The following is a 12,709-nucleotide window of genomic DNA, read 5'->3' as shown; positions in this document are numbered from 1 at the left end:
CAGAGATCAGACCCAATTGGCACAAGCATGCTTGATAGGAGTCTTATGGGAGCTAATACTGTTAATGGGCATTTTTTCATATCAGCTGAATAGCATATGAGAGCATAATGTCTGAAAGAATAGTCTTTCTCTGTAGCATCCTATTCGTGTCTCCCTTTATTGCCGTCTGTAGCAATATCTTTGAATACAAAGTTATATCAGTATGTTTGTCTTTGCCACTGATTTTCTTTAAACATGAGGGAAACATTTGTAGGCTATAGATGATAAGAATTATAATGTGTAAGTTATAGGTGCTTAATGTGAACTCCTAAAGAAATAAATGAATAAATAAGATTACACAATCTGGAGCTTACTAGAAGATGTAAGAATTCTAGGCAGCTTGATCACTGATTGCATTACGTGAACTCATGGTTTCTGTCTACCTTGACTATTAACTGGAGCAGAAACCTATAGCTAAAGAAATGTCAGACTCTTTCAAAAATGACCTATATAAAATGCAGCTATTTTTTGTTTGGGGACCTTTCCTGTTTGGTGGGAGTTTTTTGTTTTAAACAGCAAACATTTATTTTCTCACAGTTCTGGCTGGAAGTCCGAGATCAAGGTGCTGACAGGGTTGGTTTCTGGTGAAGCCTCTGTCCTTGGCTTGCAGATGGCCACCTCCTTGCTGTGTCTTCACAAGGCCTTTTCTTTATGTGCACATGCAGAGAGAGATATCTCTGTTATAGAAAGACACCAGTCCTATTGGATTAGGACCCCACCCTTAGGACCTCATTTAACCCTTTTTTTAATTGAGGTATCATTGACATGTAACAGTAGTTTCATGTGTACAACATAATGATTCAATATTTGTATATATTGCAACGTGATCACAATGTCTAGTTAACATCTGTCACAATACGTAGTTACAAAAATTTATTTTCTTGTGATGGGAGCTTTTAAGATCTACTCATATTTTTTCATTGGCTATTTCTGAGGGGAATTTACTTGGACTCTGAAGGTCTGGGGTATTTTTTAAGTCAGATTCTTAATTTGCTGAGAGTCAAGTGCATTTAATTGTCATAAGAGTTATAGTCTCAACTGTTTCTGACTTGAATCATTTCAAAATTGGAGTATTTGTGAAGCCTGCTGGAAAGTATTGTTCTATTAGCTGCATAGTTTCTGTTCATGAGGATTCAGCTGGTTTCAATGAGGCCATGTTGGGGAGTGGTTACATGTGTGGGCTCTGGGCCGAGATAGACTGTTAATAGCTGTGTGCTCTTGAGCAAGGTTATTATGAGGATTGAATTACTATGTCCTGGCCCAGTCTGTGGGCCATGGTAAATACACAATTATGAACTGCTAGTTGTGTTGGTGCTGCTGCTGCTGGATTGTCATACTATGATCTAACAATAGACAGAGAGCTTGTAATATGACAAGATTTTTAAATCTAGGAACCAGTAGGTAAGGCAAGACCTAGTGTAGACCCACAGTGCCTCAACTGCAATTCTGAAATCCAAGATGTGAAAACTAAATTTTCTCATAAGTTGGGCACCAAAACTCACTGGGTGGCAAAACTTGACTTGTGCTGATGTGAGACCATTTATAGTCCTCTTTTAAAATTCTACTTAGTGTGACTACTGATAATATTTATACATTTTGCTACAGAAATATTGTATTTCACATGCCACAGAGCCCGTTGAGCGTTTATATTACATGGTAGAGTATCATATTGCCTCCCTAAAATCTGAAGATTTCTGAATTCCAAAACGTATCTAGTCACAGTGGCCTCACACAAGGGACAGGATACTTGTAGTCCCAAAGTTTACTATAGTGGAGAACAGGTGAGAGGCTACGAGCCAAGAGCTCCTAGGGGTGAGAAGCATGGGACTGAGAGGATCAAAGCAGACAAATGTTAAGGGACTGGGAATTCAGACTGAAAAGTTGGACACCAGAAAGCAGAATATACCTACGAGAAACTGATGCTAGGGTGAAGACATCTGCCTTCCAACTTTTTTTATTTTCCTTCCTTGGTAAAAAGTAGTGTTGGGATGGGGCCATCTGTGATTGGAAATAGTAGCTAAATGAAGAAGAAAGAGCTGCTGCAATGGGGAAGTCAGTAGGCATGTTTTAAGAGAGCTGCCTTCCTTCTTCCCTTGGGAGTAGAGATGGACTGGAAGATCCTCTGGAGGATACAGGTCTGGTCCAGCAGCAGTTGGACCAGCTGTCTACAATCGGGCGCTGTGAATACGAGAAGACGTGTGCGCTCCTCGTGCAATTATTTGACCAGTCTGCCCAGTCTTATCAGGAGCTGCTGCAGAGTGCCAGTGCAAGCCCCATGGATATTGCAGTGCAGGAGGGTGAGTGGACAGTGGGCGGGGCCTGTAAGGAGGTGCTGTCAGTGCCCTTTTACTCATTGCCACCTCTTTCCTGTCTTCCCCCCAAAAGGATTCTTCCATCATCCATTACCTCCCTATACACAAAAGAGTATTTGTGAATAAATGCCACAGGGGACTAGAGAAGAGTGAAATCATATCTGCAGTGGGTGTGTATAATTTTAAGAAAGTACTGCACTTTGAAAATAATGACAAGGTTCTTGTCTAATTCGAGAACCTTGGTGAATTTCCAAATTCAAGGGAATGAATTTCCCCCTTGGCATCACCCTACCATAGCAGAGTAGTAGCTACATTCTGTAAGAAAAGTAGGACTTGGGCCGGCCCCATGGCTTAGTGGTTAAGTGCGTGCGCTCCGCTGCTGGCGGCCCGGGGTTCGGATCCCGGGCGCACACCGACACACCGCTTCTCTGGCCATGCTGAGGCCGCGTCCCACATACAGCAACTAGAAGGATGTGCAACTATGACATACAACTATCTACTGGGGTTTTGGGGGGAAAAAAGATAAATAAATAAAATTAAAAAATAAAAGTAGGACTTTATGGCTTCTCTATAGTGTTCCTAAGATTCAGGAAGCTCATAGTAAGAAATGAACCTCAGAGTGAGGAATTTCCTCATAAAATTATTATTGGAGGTGACACTAACAGGTCTTCTTCCTGTTGCAGGAAGGCTGACATGGCTGGTTTACATCATTGGTGCAGTGATTGGTGGCCGTGTCTCTTTTGCCAGCACTGATGAGCAGGATGCTATGGATGGCGAGCTTGTCTGTCGGTAAGTGCTCCCACAGAGGCTTCCTATTCTGCTGCTGTGACTCCCCCACCCTCTTTTGGGTCCTGAGACCGTGGAAACTTGACATGCTTCTGTTAATGCTTTCCTCCCCATTTATAGAATATAATCTCGTGAAGCTGATTGCCCATGAAAATGAAGGACTGTTACAGGTCCAATTTCAAACCTTTTATAAGTACAGCAAGAACTCTGCCTACAACCTTTACTAAAAAAACATTACAGTGATTCAGCAAGGAAATGATGGATACAGAATTAGGAAAACCAGAGTAGGGAGTAGCTTTCAGTTCTGTTTAAGGACACTATCTCAGAGTTAATGAAATGTGAACTGCTTTACCATACCAGAGTAAGTCTATTAGGAAACTATGATTTTTCACATATCCCCAAAAATGGAATTACAGACTTTCTACAGCCTTTCATACACTTTTCCTCCTACAGAATTTCAAGTTATTTTGTATCTGTTTGAGTCTCATCTTAGTAAAAACCTGTAAATGAGCATTTAATGATTTCTAAAAATTTTTACCTAACATAGAAATAAAAAGGTGAGATTTTTTAATACCCTATAGCAGAGGTTCTCAAACCTTTTCATCAGGACTATTTACCCTCTTTAAAAAGTATTGAGGACCTCAAAGAGCTTCTGTTTTTGTGAGATATATCTTTTGGTACTTATCATATTAGAAAGTAAAACCAAGAAATTTTTTAAATATTTATTCATTTTTAAATCACAAGCCCATTACATGTCAACATAAATAATATATTTTTTAAAGAACTATTTTTAAAAAAATGAATGAGAGAAGTGGCTTTGTTTTAATGTCTGACATAGTAGAAGTCAGCTGGATTTTTATATCTGCTTCTGCATTCAATTTTTCATGATATCACACATCTTGTAGTCTCTGGAAAACCCCGCTGCACCCTCATGTGAGAATGTGAATGAAAGGGCAAATAATATTTTAGTATTTTTATGAAAATGATTTTTTGACCTTGCAGAGAACTGCTACCCTAAAGAGTTCTAAACTTGCAGATGTTCTTCTTAGAGATAAACACATTTTAAAATGATGCCTTAGAATTTATTGGTCCCCAGACGTTTCAATCTATAATTCTTATTCTTGTTCAGAAAAATCCCCATTTCTCTCTTTCCACCCCAGTTTGGTTTGTCTGATGCCCATCTGCCCTTAGGTGCCTTAATCCTGACAGAAGTCTCCATAGCATGTCGCACTGACATTTTTTGAAGAGTTGAGCAAAGATTTAATGAGGAAGAAATCTAGTATCTTTCCGACTCTGCGGCCTGGTGTGATACTGTTTGTGTGTCATAATACAAATTGAGTTTAGACAGTGTCTCGTATACTGGTTCTCCACTTATGTGTTGCAACACGATAACTGAGTCTAATTCACTCATGATATGTCACAAATAGTTTGATACCTAGTCTCATACTATCAAAATGTCAAATGACTCACTTGTAATAACATCAGTCTTATTCACTAAACATTCAGTCACTCGCATTCCAATACGTTTTCTTTTGGAGGGGTGAGTGCAAGGAAAAGGGATAAAGTCAGAGGTAGTGTATCTGCTCTTGGTCCCTGGAAGTGTGACATGCCTGTGAATGTTGTTCTTCAGGTGTCTCCATTCCTTTCATGGCTATGTGAGAGAAAAGATTGAGAACCACTGGTTTAGTCCAGTCTCCCTCATTGTATAGATGAGGAACTGGGACTCAGAAAATTGCTTTACTCAAGGTCTCACAAAAGTTTCAAGGAAGACTATTACCCTAGTACCAGTGTTTTTCCCTCTATTTTTAAGCCAATTATGAGTTCTGCCTCATCTACAGGTTCAGTGGATTCGAAGTTTTAAACATCTCACTATCATTCCTATTCATTCTTTGGCTGTGGTTCCTATGGGGCAGAAATGGAGAATTTTATTACCTCAGCAGAGCTTAGAGACTGCAGAGAATGCCTTTCAGATACGATGAGTAAGGAGAGGAGACATATATGACTGTTTCGGGGCCGGTTGGGTTTTCTAGAGTGACAGGATATCCTGCTGTTGAGAAGATCATTGCTCTTCTTCCTCTAGGGTGCTCCAGCTCATGAACCTAACAGATTCTCGCTTGGCTCAGGCGGGTAACGAGAAGTTAGAATTGGCCATGCTGAGCTTTTTTGAACAGTTTCGTAAGATCTACATTGGGGACCAGGTGCAAAAATCCTCTAAGGTAACAAACTCTCAGTTGGCTCCATTTAGTTCTCCCTTCTGCTTGTAGAATTGCTGATTAAGGGAAACGGCTGATAACAGTTCAGGTATACTCTCTAGATTTTACATATCAGGATAGTCCAAATGTCTCCTTTTACTCTGTAGAATCTGGGGAGACTCATCAAAGAATTGGGTCCATTTCTCCTGGTGCTCCATATGCTTAACAAATGGCCAGTCAAAACATCTGTTGATCTCCCCAAAATTGGCAGTTCTCAGTCTCTACATAAATTGATGTTCAGAACAGCAGATGGTTTTGACAGTCTTTTTGTAATTTCAGGGTTGAAGCGGACCAGTAAGATAGCTCAGCATCTAGCCGATACTTAGTAATACTTAGAAACTAGCTCATCCCTTCAATAAAGACTTTCCCAGCATTGTTGTTCATTTTCTTCCTACATCTTACCCCCCGAGTGAGGACAGAAACAGTACTGGAATATGATTTTTCTAATCCATATTTTCCGGTTACTTTCTCTTGCCTTAATGTAACTCCAGCTGTATCGCCGACTCTCAGAAGTTCTGGGCTTGAATGATGAGACCATGGTCCTAAGTGTCTTCATAGGAAAAATGTAAGTGTTTTGGCTTGCCATCAGCAAGAGTCCCTTGCAATCCTGTTGCAACTGTAAAATGTGATCTTGGCATTGTGCTGCCAGTGCCTTGGTATTCCAGCATTGATCGTTTGCGTCAGAAAATTGTGCATTTGAGTGTGTGACAAGCTGTGCTTAGAGATATGGCCCGGCCCCAGAGCATTCCAGGCTTGTACAGGCAAGGATTTAATTTTGTTCATGCGGAATCTCATCTGTAGCCTCTGGAATCACGGGTGAAACCCTGTCATGGCATTAGCAAAATGGACCTCCCTCCCCAGTGATTGTGCTCAGCCTCTCACCTAAGCACCTTGCTGCTAGGGATGCCCAGAGTGGGCATTCACTTTCTGGTGCTGACTTCCACTAGGTATGCCCCCCAGGAGGAGAGCCCTACTTTAAAACAGGCTTATTCCTCTCCAGAAGCATCACACCCTTTGAAAGTCTTCAGTCTCCAAAATCTAGTGCTATTGTTTTAAACTGCTGGAGCTCCTAATTGGCCCTTTTTTTGTTTTTGTTTTTGTTTTTAAGTTATGCCTCTTTGTTTACATTTTCCCCTTTTTAGGAGCTCAGTTTATCAAAGCGCACACTAGGAGCCAAATATATTATCCAGGGCTGTGTGCAAAGTGATATTTTGCCTCCTTCCAGCCATCCCAATCCTAAACTCTCATATCCATGAGCTGGTCAATAATTTAAAATGAAAAAAGCAAAGGGGGTCTAAAGGACTCTGCCAGCCAAGAATCCAGAAGCAAGGGCTACTAGAATTCTGCAGCTGACAGTGGATGGTGCAGGTGCAGAATTGCATACGTCTGCATGTTATCACTGCCGCAGAAATCTCTTACCCTTGCTGCAGAAATCAGCCCTGGAGTGCCCCAGAATTCCAAGGGCCTGGGTATGGGCCAGTGTAGCTTTGGAACCAAGTAGTGAAGATTATCTGAAGGATAATTTTTCTAGTCAACCAAATGTAAGTACGGAGATTTTATACCCATTTTTTGTGGTTGTGATGTCTGTGAATTGGTGATGCAGATGTGTGGTGATTCTTGATGGATGATTTTCTTCTTCCAACCCTGAAGGAAACCAGGCAAATCAAAAGTGTCTCCTGCTTTTTTTTTTTCTTTTGTCCTCCAGCATCACCAACCTGAAGTACTGGGGCCGCTGTGAACCAATCACCTCCAAGACACTACAGCTTCTCAATGACCTCTCCATTGGATATCCTTTTCTAAGCCAGCGTCCGTGCACAACAGGAACTGTAGCGTGCCACAGTCTTAGAAATCATGGCTTCCTGCTGTTTCCACTTTAATTTAGCTTTACATATACTCAAGTATCTTCCATTCTCCTAGGAGCCAAAGGCAATACCCACACAGAATCCAGGAATAATTTCGGACCCAAAAAATGAGGCAACCCACAAGCTAATAATTTATTACAGATTTATCCCTGGCTGCCTCTAAGATCTAGAAATACCTGACAGATCTGTCTGATAGGACACACTCAAGGTTTTAGCATCATCAGTGGCAGCAAAGTCCATCTTCACCGTCTATCAGCCTATTGGTAGAAGCAGCCTGATTACAAGCCTTGCAATAAAGGTAGTGGCTGTGCTTCCTCTTGACTTGGACTACGTATGCTTAAAGTTTGAATTGCTCTAAGACAGCCTTTCACAACCAGGGTCTGCAAAAGAAGTAAACCCTATAAAAATTGAGTGACTTTTTTCTCAATTCTCCCAAAGATTATACATAGGTAGTACCCTTGTAAATGCATAGGAGAGAAGTTAATTCACCACACACCTTAGGCTGGGCTTTAGGGCTTAATTCTCTCTTAGAAACCCCATTGAGAAAAGCTCCTCTAGGATGTTCATGATTCTTGGGGGAAACTGCTGGGTTTTATTTATTTTCTTACAGATAGGAGTTTGGTATTCTCTCATTGATCAGCTGGATACTGCTTAGAACACATTTTTTTCCCATTTAGCAGTGCACATGGTTAAGAAAGATAAGATATCTGGGTATGGAATTTATAGGAAAGGAGGAAGTTGTTCTTTATCCTAGAAAGTTTCATTCTGCATTAAAGGATTCTCAGTTTTCCTCACTCTTTCCTTGACCTCCTTCCTTTGTCTTTACGTACAGTAGTGTAAGGAAACTAGTGAAGCTTAGTGCCGTGCAGTTCATGCTGAACAATCACACGGTGAGTGTTCTGAGCCCCTCATCCTGCTCTGCTCTCCAGCTGCCCCCTCACACCGTTTCTCCACGTACAGAGGGGCTGTTCAGATCCCTCCCTCCACCACACTGCCGGATCACACTTACTGCCATCAGAGCTGCTCTTTGGGATCCAGGTGATCTGAGTTATGGTGAAGCACCTACTGTTGCTCATACTAGGATAAATTAGTTGTAGGGAACAACAACAATAATAAAAAAAAATTATAATTCCCCCATACCCTTAAGGAATGACCATGTAACCATTAGCTTGAAAGGGCTCAGTAATTCTAAAGTTACTGGCTTGCATTCTGCCTCTAACCCATGTTTTTATCCTTGTAACTTGTTTTCTTTTCTTCATTAGAGCGAGCACTTTTCATTTTTGGGTATAAACAATCAGTCCAACCTGACAGACATGCGGTGTCGGACTACCTTCTACACGGCACTTGGGCGTCTCCTCATGGTGGATTTAGGTACTGCAATACATCCTAGAGGCTCATGAGGTCATCTGGCATTGTTCTGTTTTCACTAGATAGAAAGCTAGATGTGGAGGAGGTCTTTCCTGCTGTTTCAACAGCAGCAAACCTATCTGAAATAACAGTGTGATTTCACCAAGAACAGATCGTGCTATCACAGTCCCTGTAACTGGAAAAGAATAACAGTATGGTCTGAAGTTTTCATCTGATATGCAGTGGTTTTAAAATTCTGTTCATGTTTCTCTTCTGTAAAATAAGGCAATTGAGATTCCTAAATGCGTCTTGTTGGCCAGATAACCACCCTCCATACACACACACTGAGGTGCAACTCACTTGAGACGGTGAACACAACCTGTCTTTACTGGTTCACTAGCATGTATGAACCAGGAGGGCGTAAGCACCTTTCTAGCTCAAGTTGTGATATTAGCAGTTTGAGGTCAACTAATAACTGAAGCTCAATGGTATGTATCCTCATAATTTTGAGCTATTTAATTTTAATCCTACAAAAATGACATTATAAAACCTTCTGCGTTTACGCAAGATTACTGAAAATGAAGTGTGAATGCAGCCTCCACAAGCACCTAATTCAAGTTTGAGTCTCATCTAGTTCTCATACACCAGACTCAGTCTTTTCTCAAGTGACTGTAGTTCTCACTTAAGGAAAAATAAATAATGTAGTACCTTATATGAATCTCTAATATTGTGGCTCAGTATCAAAAAAATTTGGACATCACTGGACTAGATGATTTCTGCCATTTTTTAGTTTAAAAATTGTTTCTATATATACATTTTATTTTGAAATTACTACTAATACCTATTGAGATAATAAAGGGACCCCTTTGAATTATCCTTGGGTCTGCTCTTCTTTATACCATCTTATTTTCCATGCATATACAGCTTTGAATTTTTTATATTGGGGTCACACTCTGGATTGTTTCCCTTCCAGGAGAGGATGAAGATCAGTATGAGCAATTCATGCTACCACTCACAGCAGCGTTTGAGGCTGTGGCCCAGATGTTTAGCACTAATAGTTTCAACGAGCAAGAGGCAAAGGTGAGTCCTTCACCCACTAATTGATCAGCTTCTGGTTGAGGGCAATCCCTGAGAGAGATTAGATTAGCTAGCACTGCAGAAAATAGTGCTTATCCGTGAGTTTTCCACTGATTTAGCTTTTTATTTAATCTCTTGGACTCTTGGATTTTAAAATAAAAGAACCAGTTTGGTTTATAAACTATTTTTATGTTAAAGTGTGTTCTTAAGCAGCCCTTAGGATTTTTCGTCTGAGTTTTCAAATGTATTAGCATAAAGTTATTTTATATGTTTTCTCATTGCCTTTTTCATCTCTATTGTATCTTTAGGTTTGTCCCCTTTTTATTTTTAATACTGCTTACGAGTGCTTTCTCTCTTTTTTCCTAGATCAGTCCTTCCAGAGATTTGTTAGTTTTATTAGTCATTGTAAAAAAAAAAATTTGAGGGGGCTTTGTTTTAGCTCTGTTTTGTTTGTATTTTCTATTTCATTTATTTCTACTCTTAATTTATTTTCATGTATTATCCTTGGGGTTATTCTGTTGTTCTAACTTCTTTACTTTTCAGCCCTTTTTCTTTCCTAATGTAATCATTTAAAACTATAAATGTCCCTCTAGATATATTATTCCACAAGTTTTTTTTTTTTAATTGTGGTAAAAAAATCATAACATAAAATTTACCATCTTCATCTTTTTTTCTTTTTTTGGGGGGATGAGGAAGATTAGCCCTGAGCTAACATCCATTGCCAATCTTTCTCTTTTTGCTGAGGAAGATTGGCTCTGAGCTAACATCTGTGCCCATCTTCCTCCACTTTCTATGGGACACTGCCACAGCGTGGCTTGATGAGTGGTGCGACAGTCTGTGCTGGGATTAGAACCTGCGAACCCTGAGCCACCAAAGCAGAACACGCGAACTTAACCGCTACACCACTGGTCTGGCCCCCGACCATTTTTAAGTGTACAGTTCAGTAGCATTAAGTGTATTCACACTGTTGTGAAACGGGTCTCCAGAATCCTCAAGTTTTAATATGTAACATTTTCATTATCATTCAGTCCTTTGTATTTTCTAATTTCTATGAAGATTTCTTCTTTGACACGCAAGTCATTTAGAAGGGTTTGTGAATTTTCGTATATGTGGAATTTTAAAGTTATCTTTAGTTATTGATTTCTGGCACCCAGAATTGTCATTTCTTGGTTTTTGCTTTCCTCACCTTTTTACTTCACGCACACCTGCTCTCCTTACCTATAGATCACTGTACCTAACCAGAAGACACTAGGCTATTAATATTCATAGGACTTTTTTGCAATGTTCGTAATGATACTGAGGCTGAATTATAGAGCCACAAAATAACCCAGGGTATTGCCCCCCAAAATGCCAGGCTTTACCTGACATTCTAAAACTCTCCTTTTTCATCTTTAGAAAGCCTCTTAGTTTTCTATCTGCAAATCAGCCAGGAAATCAGAGAGCAACACCACTTTGTCCCACTCTTTCTCCTCTTTATACCAGTGTTTAGGTCTGAGATGGATACCATTCAAGGCTAAGGTTAGTGTGGAATCGGTAACTTAGGCTAGCGTATCAACGAGTATCAAGGATAATTGAGGGATCTCTGAGAATATCATCCCTTATTCCCCATCACATTAGTTCCATACAAAGCAAATGAAATTAATAAAAAGAGTCACCTTGGCCTAGTTTGAACTACAAGCATTACCCACATCTGTGTCACGCCTCAATGTAACAAGTCTTTCAGCTTGACCATGTCTTAGACTTGAACAGTGAGCTTATGGTGTCAGTTCAGGAATAGAACTGTTTGCTTAAAGCAGGCTGTTAGCAGAAGTACAGTTATGTTTGTGTTTGTTTTTTTGTGTGTGAGGAAGATCAGCCCTGAGCTAACATCTGTCGCCAATCCTCCTCCTTTTGCTGCGGAAGACTGGCCCTGGGCTAACATCTGTGCCCATCTTCCTCTACTTTATATGGGACGCCGCCACAGGGTGGCTTGACAAGCGGTGCGCTGGTGCGCGCCTGGGATCCGAACCTCGGGCCGCCAGAGCGGAGCGTGCGCACTTAACCACTATGCCACCGGGCCGGCGCCAGTACAGTTGTTTTTGGCAAATGAGTCAGGATACCCAAATGTGCTGCCTCCTTGAACCTACTGATGAATATTAGCTTTTAAGGGCAGTCTTATTGCTGTTCAGGGCCCACAAGAAAAGACTGTATTGAGAAAGAGAGCATTGGATTTGGGGTCTTGGTGCTTTGAGTCCTAATCCTGGCCCTCTTGTCGCCCAGCAGCATGACTATGGGCAAATTAGTTGACCTCTTTAGGCCTCAGTTTCTTTTTCTCTAGAAGTATAGTGTAGTACTTTATGGCTCCAAGGTTCAACATGTCGGCCTTATTTCCAGACACCCCAACCAAAGGGGCAGGTACCATGTAGACTACTTTGTCTTCCTCCTGGCAGGGTCTGCATTTGTGTTGCTGTGGTGCTAGCATCTTTGTATAATTAGGTGTGGTACCAGACCTTTAGGATATATGGGTCTTCCACCTCTTCTTAGATGGACTTTTTTGCCTTTTTTCTTTTTTCTACCTCTAAAATGAGCTTTTTTGCTTTTCCACTTTGTAACATATGATTTATCGCAGTAATGTCTTAAAACTTTATCAGCCTCTATTTTTGCTGTGATGGGTCAGGAACCATCCCTTTTTCTTAGTATAAGAAGCTTCCAAAATTTTTAAAGTGAAAAGATTCCATTGTATGGAATAGTGTGGAAGAGACTGATTAGGAATATTTGGGAAGGAGAATTTCTTGAATGATGGGAGAAAGAATTTGATTACAGATATGTGAGATCCCCATCAGGTGGTTATAGGTGTGCTTTTTATTCTATTTTAACATATTTTTGCCTTCTACTACAGCGAACTCTAGTTGGCCTAGTAAGAGACCTGAGAGGGATAGCTTTCGCCTTCAATGCCAAGACCAGCTTCATGATGCTGTTTGAATGGATGTATCCTAATGCAAACTAGGAGTGTACCACAGCAAGCATTAACTGGAGCATGAATGGGTGATGGAGG

At 40.6% G+C, this 12,709-nt stretch overlaps 1 protein-coding gene across 2 annotated transcripts in view; it reads left to right on the top strand.

The window, feature by feature from the left end:
- XPO7 (exportin 7) overlaps positions 1–12,709 on the top strand; it is a 94,509-nt gene that overhangs the window by 69,643 nt on the left and 12,157 nt on the right. For both annotated transcript variants that reach the window (XM_058550581.1, XM_058550580.1), the window contains exons 12-20: positions 2,143–2,336; positions 3,035–3,140; positions 5,218–5,353; positions 5,881–5,954; positions 7,095–7,175; positions 8,078–8,141; positions 8,514–8,622; positions 9,572–9,678; positions 12,554–12,642. In XM_058550581.1, coding sequence (XP_058406564.1) covers positions 2,143–2,336; positions 3,035–3,140; positions 5,218–5,353; positions 5,881–5,954; positions 7,095–7,175; positions 8,078–8,141; positions 8,514–8,622; positions 9,572–9,678; positions 12,554–12,642 — 960 coding nt within the window. The remainder of the gene's footprint in view (positions 1–2,142; positions 2,337–3,034; positions 3,141–5,217; positions 5,354–5,880; positions 5,955–7,094; positions 7,176–8,077; positions 8,142–8,513; positions 8,623–9,571; positions 9,679–12,553; positions 12,643–12,709) is intronic.

Source organism: Diceros bicornis, chromosome 11 (genome assembly GCF_020826845.1).
Source record: "Diceros bicornis minor isolate mBicDic1 chromosome 11, mDicBic1.mat.cur, whole genome shotgun sequence".
Taxonomy (NCBI): domain Eukaryota; kingdom Metazoa; phylum Chordata; class Mammalia; order Perissodactyla; family Rhinocerotidae; genus Diceros; species Diceros bicornis.
Note: the sequence above shows the minus strand (reverse complement) of the source record. Positions and strands in the feature narration are given on the sequence as shown.